A 12,961-nucleotide genomic window follows, 5' to 3' on the forward strand; every position below is an offset into this window, starting at 1 on the left:
ATGAGGACGGGGAAAGAATGTTGGCAAGACAATTGACTGGTTCAGATGGAACTCCGACACAACCTTTGGCAAGAACTTAGGGTGAGTGCGGAGGACTACTCTGTTATGATGAAATTTGGTGTAAGGGGCCTGGGCTACCAGGGCCTGAAGCTCACTGACTCTACGAGCTGAAGTAACTGCCACCAAGAAAATGACCTTCCAGGTCAAGTACTTCAGATGGCAGGAGTTCAGTGGCTCAAAAGGAGGTTTCATCAGCTGGGTGAGAACGACATTGAGATCCCATGACACTGTAGGAGGTTTGACGGGGGGCTTTGACAAAAGCAAACCTCTCATGAAGCGAACAACTAAAGGCTGCCCTGAGATTGGCTTATCTTCTACACGGTAATGGTATGCACTGATTGCACTAAGGTGAACCCTTACAGAGTTGGTCTTGAGACCAGACTCAGACAAGTGCAGAAGGTATTCAAGCAGGGTCTGTGTAGGACAAGAGCGAGGATCTAGGGCCTTGCTGTCACACCAGACGGCAAACCTCCTCCATAGAAAGAAGTAACTCCTCTTAGTGGAATCTTTCCTGGAAGCAAGCAAGATGCAGGAGACACCCTCTGACAGACCCAAAGAGGCAAAGTCTACGCTCTCAACATCCAGGCCGTGAGAGCCAGAGACCGGAGGTTGGGATGCAGAAGCGCCCCTTCGTCCTGTGTGATGAGGGTCGGAAAACACTCCAATCTCCACGGTTCTTCGGAGGACAACTCCAGAAGAAGAGGGAACCAGATCTGACGCGGCCAAGAGGGAGCAATCAGAATCATGGTGCCTCGGTCTTGCTTGAGTTTCAACAAAGTCTTCCCCACCAGAGGTATGGGAGGATAAGCATACAGCAGACCCTCCCCCCAGTCCAGGAGGAAGGCATGCGATGCCAGTCTGCCGTGGGCCTGAAGCCTGGTACAGAACTGAGGGACTTTGTGGTTGGCTCGAGATGCAAAGAGATCTACCAAGGGGGTGCCCCACACCTGGAAGATCTGTCGCACTACACGGGAATTGAGCGACCACTCTTGAGGTTGCATAATCCTGCTCAACCTGTCGGCCAGGCTGTTGTTTACGCCTGCCAGATAAGTGGCTTGGAGCACCATGCCGTGACGGCGAGCCCAGAGCCACATGCTGACGGCTTCCTGACACAGGGGGCGAGATCCGGTGCCCCCCTGCTTGTTGATGTAAAACATGGCAACCTGGTTGTCTGTCTGAATTTGGATAATTTGGTGGGACAGCCGATCTCTGAAAGCCTTCAGAGCGTTCCAGACCGCTCGTAACTCCAGGAGATTGATCTGCAGATCGCGTTCCTGGAGGGACCAGCTTCCTTGGGTGTGAAGCCCATCGACATGAGCTCCCCACCCCAGGAGAGACGCATCCGTAGTCAGCACTTTTTGTGGCTGAGGAATTTGGAAAGGGCGTCCCAGAGTCAAATTGGACCAAATCGTTCACCAAAACAGGGATTTGAAAAAACTCGTGGAGAGGTGGATCACGTCTTCTAGATCCCCAGCAGCCTGAAACCACTGGGAAGCTAGGGTCCATTGAGCAGATCTCATGTGAAGGCGGGCCATGGGAGTCACTTGAACTGTGGAGGCCATGTGGCCCAGCAATCTCAACATCTGCCGAGCTGTGATCTGCTGGGACGCTCGCACCCGCGAGACGAGGGACAACAAATTGTTGGCTCTTGCCTCTGGAAGATAGGCACGAGCCGTCCGAGAGTCCAGCAGAGCTCCTATGAATTCTAGTCTCTGCACTGGGAGAAGATGGGACTTTGGATAATTTATCACAAACCCCAATAGCTCCAGGAGGCGAATAGTCATCTGCATGGACTGTAGAGCTCCTGCCTCGGATGTGTTCTTCACCAGCCAATCGTCGAGATATGGGAACAAGTGTACCCCCAGCCTGCGAAGTGCCGCTGCTACTACAGCCAAGCACTTCGTGAACACTCTGGGCGCAGAGGCGAGCCCAAAGGGTAGCACACAGTACTGGAAGTGACGTGTGCCCAGCTGAAATCGCAGATACTGTCTGTGAGCTGGAGGGGGAAGGGCGCAACAGGTCTCCCAGGATCTCTGGGAGAACGGCCCGGAGACTCTCTTGCAGAGCGGCTGTGGAGAAAGACATGGAAGCCGATGCAGGTGTCGATGTCAGAGTCTGTTCCGGGCGTGGAGGCTGTTCCGGGCTGTCCAAGGTGGAGCGCATCGACACCTCCTGAACAGAGGGTGAGCGGTCCTCCCGGTGCCGATGCCTACTGGGTGCCGACTCCCTCAGTGACCCAGAGCTCTCGGTACCGACACGGGAAGGAGACCGGTGTCGATGCTTCTTTGACTTTTTCAAACGAAGCATGTCACCGGAGCTTCTCGGTACCGACGAGGAGGACGTAGAATCCAGCCGTCGCTTCCTCGGGGCCGAGGCCGAAGAAGGTCGGTCTCGGGGGGGGCTGTACCGCAGGAGCCCTCAGGGTAGGGGGAGACCCACCTGAAGGCTCACCGCCACCAGCAGGGGAATGGACAGCCCTCACCTGCACTCCAGTCGAAGCACCACCGTCCGACGACATCAGCACTAGTGGAGGTCCCGGTACCACCGACGCCGACGCAGCCTTCCGATGTCTCGGCCCCGACGATGCAGAGGGTCGATGCCTCAATGCACTCGATGCAGTCGCGGCCAAGGGCGGAGGTCTTGACGCTGTCAACGTCGACGCACTCGATACTCCCGGTGCCGATGCCGACGAAGAGCCCGAGAACAAAACGTTCCACTGGGCCAATCTCGCTACCTGAGTCCTTTTCTGTAAAAGGGCGCAAAGACTACAGGCCTGCGGGCGGTGCCCAGCCCCCAGACACGACGCGTGCCTGTCAGTGAGCGAGATTACCCGGGCGCACTGGGTGCACTTCTTGAAGCCGCTGGGAGACTTCGATGATATGGGCGGAAAAATCACGCCGGCGAAATCAAAACTCGTAATTGCGGTAAGGCACCAAAAAGAGGGGAAGAAAAAAATTCGACCCGAGGCCTCAAAAGGGCCTACCCCGAAAACGAAAGAAAACTTAACGGGGCAAAAACTGGAAATACGGGAAGGGGAAAAAGACCGAAAGGTCTTTCTCCGAAATCATTTTTTTTTTTTTTTTTAAAGTAGCGAAAAGTCAAAAGACGCGCGAGGGTCAACTTAAGGGGCGCGAATGGCGTAAACATGACCGAACCGAACGCGGACAAAAGAAGACTGACGAACACGAGCCGGTTCGGGCGGGAAGATGGCCGCGCATGCTAGTGAAGTTCCGATTGGAGGGGCTGCCGTGGACGTCACCCATCAGTGAGAACAAGCAGCCTGCTTGTCCTCGGAGAGCATATATTAAGACAATTAAAAAAATACACACACACAAAAACAAAGCTGAACTAGGAATATGACCAAAAGAACAGCATGCAGCAATAGAGAAGTTTATAAGCTGAGGAAATTAGCAAGGACTGCTTTGTTAACAAATGCCTTCACTATTAAAGCAGTTAATTTGCACAACCACCAAGAATAAATTAGCACTGACCTCTGGGTAGCCTCCAACATCATGCACGTCGATTCCAAGTAGATGTCCTAGCCCGTGTGGCATAAATCTTGCGCCCAAATGAACCTTCACCATATCCTCCACATTGCCTTTCAGAATGCCAATTTTTGTCAGCTCCTCCAGATGGACTCTGTCGGCCAGACGGTGCATATCTGGCCAGGCGACCCCTTAGGGAGAAGAAATAAACAGCTGAATTAACTACTGCTGTGTGTTTGGAAAGAAAACAATCTAATAAGCAGAAGAAATTAACTCTGCCTGTTTTGAAAACAAGGAGATCTGTGTCATTATATGTGAATATGGCTTCTAACAGAAATCAGAACTTATCTGTTGACATGATGCACAGCCATACTAATAAGCGAACTGTACCCCATGGGAATAGCACAAGATTTCACAAAAAGCAGAGAAAATGTACAGAAACCCATCTACTGAAGCTTACAGTAAAACGATAGGTGTGCAGCTGGGTTTCTGCAACTTGTATGGCTTAGGATCTGCTGAAGTTCTGCATTCTGGTTGGGGATAAGATGAGCAACTTAAGATCATTCAGGGTGCTGAACTACCTTTCAAGTGCATGGAATTCCATCATCCATAAAGTCCTAAATATGCACATTTAGGTTTCTGAGAAGAGCGCGCACATCAAGCAGCTGGGAAACATCAACTTCCTCTGTTTCAGTTAACCCGTAGCAAAATCTGTCCCTATATTATGAATAAGCCATTTCCTTATCACAACAAATAGGTTGCGAAGAGCCGCACAATACTTCACAGTAATAGCGGGGGCAGTAATGGATACAGGGTGCATCGGCACTCTTCACTGAATGCTATAAATTTTGCTAACTACTTTTGACTACCGTGCTTGAATAAAGTTGCCAAATGGCTCTTCTCACTCCTAGTTCTACACATACAGTATTAACTCATTTATCAAGACCCTGAGGTAGCCTCCTAAAACACTAATGCACACCACAGAAATGGGGTCTAAGGTAGAAGATATTTACCCAGTTGAAATTTGACATATTTATCCAAAACCAGCGATCTCTGTCCAAAAACACATCATATTACAATTTGTTGCACCCTGGGGCAAGAGAGTGTTAGGGTCTTGTAAACGTTTGCTGGTTTTCTGCTAGAGCTTCAGTAGCAATTTTTATTTGTAGATTTCAATGAAGCATAAATCTGAAGCCCCCAGGAGAACACAAAACAGATTTCGTTATGCCAGTGTATGAGAGGTCAGGAGCACAGTGTGCTTTTGCAACGTTTATACACGTACATTACAAAGTGTACTTATGCTCAAAGCCAAGACACCCGAGCACCATCATTTGGTACTCTGGGGATAATTTTAGGAAACATTTTCCAACATGCAATGTATATTTTACAAACAAAAACAGGCTGATAAAACTGCAGTCAGGTACACATGCCCAGAATGAAGGCGCACAGAAAGACAGCAAATATGTTTAAACTATCTGTGTGTAGGCATTTCCTGGGCACAGTTTGGGTGGAGTTGTGGTATACACATGCATTTTATACAGTATGCATGTACACACAGAGTAAATGCACACATTTATACCTGCTTTGGGGCAGATGTAAATTTGTCCATTACTTAGGGTCATTGGTACAAACTTATTTTACACAGGCATATAGGTGCCTATGTTCCTTTTATAAAATAGGCCCCCTTTTGGAGTTTTCCTGTTATAAGATGAGCCCACTGCTTGTGGGCAAATGAAGGCTGGGAAGAAGGGCAGCAGCAAAAGCAGCAGCCAGAGGTAAGGAGCAAAAGAGCAGAAGGGAGACAACTGCAGGAAAGGGAGAATAAGGAGAGAGCAAAACATTATCAAAATGTTTGAATAATTACTTAATATACCACCTTTTCCAGCATGGATCAATGATGTTTAAAAAAAAAAAACCATAATATAAAATATGAGTCTCATTCATTCACCAAGGTAACTCAAGATAAGGGATAAGGCAAACAAAAGGCAAAAGAAAACAAAAAAGTGATAAAGCAGACAAAAAACTTATAAATAATTCTCTCCTCTTTGTTCCTAAAAATTTTGGCTAACCTAAGTTAAAAAAAATTTTTTTTTTAAGAAGTTTTACCTCCCTTAGCTCCAAACTCCTAGTTTGTCCAGTTCTGCAAATTAAGAAATTGCTGTACAGTTTGCCCCTTGTCTCAGAATCTGCTTACTAAAATCATGCTCATATTTTAGAAGCACCAGCTTTATACTAAAGACTGGATGGAATGAAGTTGAAACAGGTTCAAAATTATGTTTGTTTAGCTGAAACACAACAGCAACATTCATCGTCAGGCAAGTTTAGTATTGAATAAGTACATCAAGTTCTGAATATCTCAATGAAGTACGCAGGACAGCATGAAACAGATGATCATAGATGGGCCCGATTGCGAATGCACAATGCCTTCCCACCTGCCCGACGTACGTGGGAACTTCAGTTGGATAAAACCCAGAGAATTCAACTCTAAGGGGAGGTAGGAGGGATGTGGTAATCTGTGTTCTGCTGTCCTCATAGAAAGTGAATGATACATACCTGTAGCAGGTGTTCTCCGAGGACAGCAGGCTGATTGTTCTCACGACTGGGTGACGTCCGCGGCAGCCCCCACCAACCGGAAAAAAGCTTCGCGGGACGGTCGGCACGCAGGGCACGCCCACCACGCATGCGCGGCCGTCTTCCCGCCCGTGCGCGACCGCTCCCGCCAGTTGAATGACTAGCAAAAGATGAAACACACAACTCCAAAGGGGAGGAGGGAGGGTAGGTGAGAACAATCAGCCTGCTGTCCTCGGAGAACACCTGCTACAGGTATGTATCATTCACTTTCTCCGAAAACAAGCAGGCTGCTTGTTCTCACGACTGGGGTATCCCTAGCTCTCAGGCTCACTCAAAACAAGAACCCAGGTCAATCGAACCTCGCAACGGCGAGGGTACAACAGAAAATTGACCTACGAAGAACAACTAACTGAGAGTGCAGCCTGACCAGAATAAATTCGGGTCCTGGAGGGTGGAGTTGGATTTACACCCCAAACAGATTCTGCAGCACCGACTGCCCGAACCGACTGTCGCGTCGGGTATCCTGCTGGAGGCAGTAATGTGATGTGAATGTGTGGACAGATGACCACGTCGCAGCCTTGCAGATCTCTTCAATAGTGGCTGACTTCAAGTGGGCCACCGACGCTGCCATGGCTCTGACACTATGAGCCGTGACATGACCCTCAAGAGTCAGCCCAGCCTGGGCGTAAGTGAAGGAAATGCAATCTGCTAGCCAATCGGAGATGGTGCGTTTCCCGACAGCGACCCCTAGCCTGTTAGGGTCGAAAGAAATAAACAATTGGGCGGACTGTCTGTGGGGCTGTGTCCGCTCCAAGTAGAAGGCCAATGCTCTCTTGCAGTCCAATGTGTGCAACTGACGTTCAGCAGGGCGGGTATGCGGCCTGGGGAAGAATGTTGGCAAGACAATTGACTGATTAAGATGGAACTCCGACACCACCTTCGGCAGGAACTTTGGGTGGGTGCGGAGCACTACTCTGTTGTGATGAAATTTGGTATACGGAGCATGAGCTACCAGGGCTTGAAGCTCACTGACCCTACGAGCTGAAGTAACTGCCACCAAGAAAATGACCTTCCAGGTCAAGTACTTCAGATGGCATGAATTCAGTGGCTCAAAAGGAGGTTTCATCAGCTGGGTGAGAACGACATTGAGATCCCATGACACTGTAGGAGGCTTGATAGGGGGCTTTGACAAAAGCAAGCCTCTCATGAATCGAACGACTAAAGGCTCTCCAGAGATGGCTTTACCTTCCACACGATAATGGTAAGCACTAATCGCACTAAGGTGATTCCTTACTGAGTTGGTCTTGAGGCCAGACTCTGATAAGTGCAGAAGGTATTCAAGCAGGTTCTGTGCAGGGCAAGAACGAGGTTCTAGGGCCTTGCTCTCACACCAAACGACAAACCTCCTCCACTTGAAAAAGTAACTCTTCTTAGTGGAATCCTTCCTAGAGGCAAGCAAGACCCGGGAGACACCCTCAGACAGACCCAACGTAGCGAAGTCTATGCCCTCAACATCCAGGCCGTGAGAGCCAGGGATTGAAGGTTGGGGTGCAGCAACGCTCCGTCGTTCTGCGAAATGAGAGTCGGAAAACACTCCAATCTCCACGGTTCTTCTGAGGACAACTCCAGAAGAAGAGGGAACCAGATCTGACGGGGCCAAAAGGGCGCTATCAGAATCATGGTGCCGCGGTCTTGCTTGAGCTTTAGTAAGGTCTTCCCCACCAAAGGTATGGGAGGATAAGCATACAGGAGGCCAGTCCCCCAATGAAGGAGAAAGGCATCTGACGCTAGCCTGCCGTGTGTCTGAAGTCTGGAACAGAACAGAGGCAGCTTGTGGTTGGTCTGAGAGGCGAAAAGATCCACCGAGGGGGTGCCCCACTCTCGGAAGATCTTGCGTACCACTCTGGAATGGAGCGACCACTCGTGCGGTTGCATGACTCTGCTCAGTCTGTCGGCCAGACTGTTGTTTACGCCTGCCAGGTACGTGGCTTGGAGAAGCATGCCGAACCGGCACGCCCAACGCCACATCCCGACGGCTTCCTGACACAGGGGGCGAGATCCGGTGCCCCCCTGCTTGTTGACGTAATACATTGCAACCTGATTGTCTGTCCGAATTTGGATAATTTGGTAGGACAGCCGATCTCTGAAAGCCTTCAGTGCGTTCCAGATCGCTCGGAGCTCCAGGAGGTTGATCTGCAGATCCTTTTCCTGGAGGGACCACAGACCCTGGGTGTGAAGCCCATCGACATGAGCTCCCCACCCCAGGCGAGATGCATCCGTCGTCAGCACTTTCGTGGGCTGCGGAATTTGGAATGGACGTCCCAGGGTCAAATTGGTCCGGATGGTCCACCAGAGCAGTGAAGTGCGGCAACTGGTGGAGAGGCGGATGACATCTTCTAGATTCCCGGTGGCTTGGAACCACTGGGAAGCTAGGGTCCATTGAGCAGATCTCATGTGAAGACGAGCCATGGGAGTCACATGGACTGTGGAGGCCATATGACCCAGAAGTCTCAACATCTGCCGAGCTGTGATCTGCTGAGACGCTCTGGTCTGCGAAGCCAGGGCCAGGAGATTGGTGGCCCTCGCTTCGGGAAGGTAGGCCTGAGCCGTCTGGGTATTCAGCAGCGCTCCTATGAATTCCAGAGACTGGGTTGGCTGGAGATGGGACTTTGGGTAATTTATCACAAACCCCAGCAGCTCCAGAAGTTGAATAGTGCACTGCATGGACCGGAGGGCTCCTGCCTCCGAGGTGTTCTTGACCAGCCAATCGTCGAGATATGGGAACACGTGCACTCCCAGCTTGCGTAGGTAGGCCGCTACCACCACGAGGCACTTGGTAAACACTCGTGGGGCAGAGGCGAGCCCAAAGGGCAGCACACAATACTGAAAATGCCGTGCGCCCAGGCGGAATCTGAGATACTGTCTGTGAGATGGCAGTATCGGGACGTGAGTATATGCGTCCTTTAAATCCAGGGAACATAGCCAATCGTTTTTCTGAATCATTGGCAGAAGGGTGCCCAAGGAAAGCATCCTGAACTTTTCTTTTACCAGGAATTTGTTCAGGCCTCTCAGGTCTAGGATGGGACGCATCCCCCCTGTTTTCTTTTCCACAAGGAAGTACCTGGAATAGAATCCCTGCCCTTCCTGCCCGGGTGGTACGGGCTCGACCGCATTGGCGCTGAGAAGGGCAGAGAGTTCCTCTGCAAGTACCTGCTTGTGATGGGAGCTGAAAGACTGAGCTCCCGGAGGACAATTTGGAGGCAGGGAGGCCAAATTCAGGGCGTATCCGCACCGCACTATTTGGAGAACCCACTGGTCGGAGGTTATGAGAGGCCACCTTTGGTGAAAAAATTTTAACCTCCCTCCGACCGGCAGATCGTCCGGTACGGACACTTGTAGGGCGGCTATGTTCCCGTGGATCCAGTCAAAAGCCCGTCCCCGGCTTTTGCTGTGGAGGCGCAGGGGGCTGCTTAGGCGCACGCTGTTGACGAGAACGAGCGCGCTGGGGCTGTCCCTGTGCCTGACGAGGCCTTCGGGCCGGCTGGTTGTACCTACGCTTCGCAAAAGAATAGGGTGCAGCCTGCCGGGCCCGGGAAAAACGTCCACCTGTGGAGGTGGATGCTGAAGGCGCCCGGTGGGAGAGCTTGTCGAGAGCGGTTTCCCGCTGATGCAGTTGGTCCACCATCTGCTCGACCTTCTCACCAAAATGTTATCCCCCCGGCAAGGGACGTCGGCCAGTCTCTGCTGGGTGCGGTTGTCCAGGTCAGAGGCCCGCAGCCATGAGAGCCTGCGCATCACTATACCTTGGGCCGCAGCACGAGATGCCACGTCACAGGTGTCATAGATACCCCTGGACAGGAACTTTCTGCACGCCTTCAGCTGCCTGACCACCTCCTGATAAGGCCTGGACTGCTCCGGCGGGAGCTTCTCGACCAGGTCCGCCAGTTGTTGCACATAGGTCCGCATGTGAATGCTCATATAGAGCAGGTATGATTGGATGCGGGTCACGAGCATGGAGGATTGGTAGGCCTTCCTCCCAAACGAGTCCAGAGTGCGAGACTCCCGCCCCGGGGGCGCCGAGGCGGTATCCCTCGAACTCCGTGCCCTCTTGAGAGCAGAATCCACGACCGCTGAGTCATGGGGCAATTGTGGCCGCATTAACTCTGGGTCAGAGTGGATCCTGTACTGGGACTCTGCTTTCTTGGGAATGGTGGGGTTAGTTAATGGTCGCACCCAGTTCCGAAGCAGTGTCTCCTTGAGGACATTGTGCAGCGGTACCGTGGAGGACTCTCTAGGTGGTGATGGATAGTCGAGGACCTCGAGCATCTCGGCCCTCGGCTCTTCCACAGAGACCACGGGAAAGGGAATGCTGATAGACATATCCCGCACAAAGGAGGCAAAGGAGAGACTCTCAGGAGGTGAGAGCTTCCTCTCCGGTGAAGGCGTGGGGTCCGAGGGAAGGCCCGTAGACTCCTCTGAAGAGAAATATCTAGGGTCCTCCTCTTCCCCCCACGAGTCCTCATCCTCGGTATCGGACATAAGCTCATGTAGCTGAGTCCTGAACCGGGCCCGGCTCGACGTCGAGGCACCAGGGTCTCGGTGTCGTCGAGCGGTGGGCTCCCGCGTCGGCGGGGACGGAGCTCCCTCCATCGACGTCGACGGGGACTCCACCTGCGTGGCGGTCGAGACCGGCACCGCAAGCGGCGGCGGTGTCGACTGCCCCGGCGCCGGGCTAGAGCTCGCCGGCGCCACAGTCATCGGCGCCGAGGGCGCAAGCACCCCCGGCGCCGGCACAGCCTGGCGCATCAGCCCTTCCAGGATCCCCGGAAGGATGGCTCTGAGGCACTCGTCCAGGCCCGCTGCCGGGAATGGCGGTGGGGCCGGTAGGGGTGTCGGTGCCAGAATCTGGTGGGAGCCAGGAGACGACACCGAGGTGCCGGGACCCTGTTGTGTCGGCACCTCTATCACCGACGGGGATCTCTCCTCTCGATGGAGACGCTTCGGCGTCGACTCCTCTCCGATGTGCATCGAGGGCGACCGGTGACGGCGCTTCTTATCCTTCTTCCGATGCCCGTCACCGGCGCCGGGAGGCATGGAGGAGGAGGATGACGATCCCCCTCGGTCTCGAGGAGCCGGGTCAGACAGGGTTCGGTCCCGTGGGCCATGGGCTGAGGGAGTGACCGGGGCCGACTGCCCACACGGCCTCTCACCTCTACCCTCACCGGCGGACCGGCGGGCCGACGGGACCTGTTCTCCTGGGGTCGATGCCATCGGTGCCGATGTCTCGGGCATCGATACCGGTACCGAAGGACCGGGCGTCGATACCGATGCCGTCGAGGTCGACGGGCCGGCGCAAGTTCCAAAAATACGGTCCCGTTGAACTTGCCTCGCAACCTGAGTCCGTTTCCGGAGACCGAGACACAGGGGACACGACTTGAAATTGTGCTCCGGCCCGAGGCACTGGAGGCACCAAGCGTGGGTGTCGGTCTGCGAGATGGGCCGGCCGCACCGACCACACTTTTTAAATCCACTCGGGACCTTCGAGGACATCGACGGAAAAATCGCGTCGGCGAAATTAAAGTCGTCGATGGTGGCGGAAATCACACCTCGAAAAAGAAAAACGACCGTGCGGCCACCAGGCCGCAACGCAACGTCCCCGCTGGAAGCGAGGGAAAATGGGAGCGCGTGCTCCCTTTTTTTTTTTTTTTTTAAAAAGAAAAAGTGGAGCGCGCGGCAATTCAATAAAAAAGAAGAAATAAAAGAAATTCGCGTAAACGCGACGGTTTTTCCGGGGCTGAAACAGAGAGAGCGGCACAGGCACGACTCTCTCCAGGCGCGGAAAAAAAGGAACTGGCGGGAGCGGTCGCGCACGGGCGGGAAGACGGCCGCGCATGCGCGGTGGGCGTGCCCTGCGTGCCGACCGTCCCGCGAAGCTTTTTTCCGGTTGGTGGGGGCTGCCGCGGACGTCACCCAGTCGTGAGAACAAGCAGCCTGCTTGTCCTCGGAGAACATCTGCTACAGGTGAGTAACTTCGTTTTCTCTTTGGACAAGCAGGACATCAGCTTACCACAGATGGAAATCCCTAACTGCCATGCTCACTGAAAACAAAAAGTGGGCAATAGGGTCCTGCAACAAGTAAGACCAACATGTAACCAATTAACCTAGAATTTCTATACATTTCTGCTGCGTGGGTGCAACCTGGAATATAAGAAAAATAGGCCTAGGAGGGTGGAGTTAGACTCTAAACATCAAACAATTTCTGATGAACTGTCTGACCAAATTGGCAGTAGTGAGATGTGAATGTGTGGACTGAAGACCATACTGCAGCTTTGAAAATCTCCTCAATGGAGACTAACCTCAACTAAGTTATCAACGTAGCCATGGCTCTGGCATTGTGAGCTGTGACATGACCCTCTACAATCAGCCCAGTCTGGGCATAAGTAAAGTATCTCAATTGGATAGACTGTTTACCAATGCTGTCCCCATCCTGTTTGGGGCCACTTGTGCGGTTGCATCACTCTGCTCAGCCTGCCTGCCAGACTGTTGTCTTTGTTGGCAGGTATGTAGCTCTGCGTATCAGGCTGTGGCTAGAGGCACACTGCCACATTCCAACTGCTTCCTGACACAAGAACTAGGAACCCGTACCTCCCTACTTATTGACATAGTACATGGTAACCTGATTGTTTGGATTAGAATAATTTAGTGCAACAGTGGATCTCTGAAAGCCTTTAGAACATTCCAAATTGCTCACAGCTCCAGACTGATGCAGCTGGGTCTTCTGAGCAGACCATTGCCCCTGGGTGTGAAGCCTATCAACATGAGAACCCCATCCCTGGTTGGTTGCA

The 12,961-nt window shown here is 52.5% G+C and overlaps 1 protein-coding gene across 1 annotated transcript in view; it reads right to left on the reverse strand.

Annotated features, from left to right (window-relative positions):
- The window catches only part of PEPD (peptidase D), a 422,604-nt gene that overhangs the window by 41,480 nt on the left and 368,163 nt on the right, over positions 1-12,961 (reverse strand). The window contains exon 13 of the mRNA XM_030204435.1: positions 3,552-3,736. Within this exon, the coding sequence (XP_030060295.1) occupies positions 3,552-3,736 (185 nt within the window). The remainder of the gene's footprint in view (positions 1-3,551; positions 3,737-12,961) is intronic.

This window comes from Microcaecilia unicolor, chromosome 5 (genome assembly GCF_901765095.1).
Source record: "Microcaecilia unicolor chromosome 5, aMicUni1.1, whole genome shotgun sequence".
NCBI classification, from domain to species: Eukaryota; Metazoa; Chordata; class Amphibia; order Gymnophiona; family Siphonopidae; genus Microcaecilia; species Microcaecilia unicolor.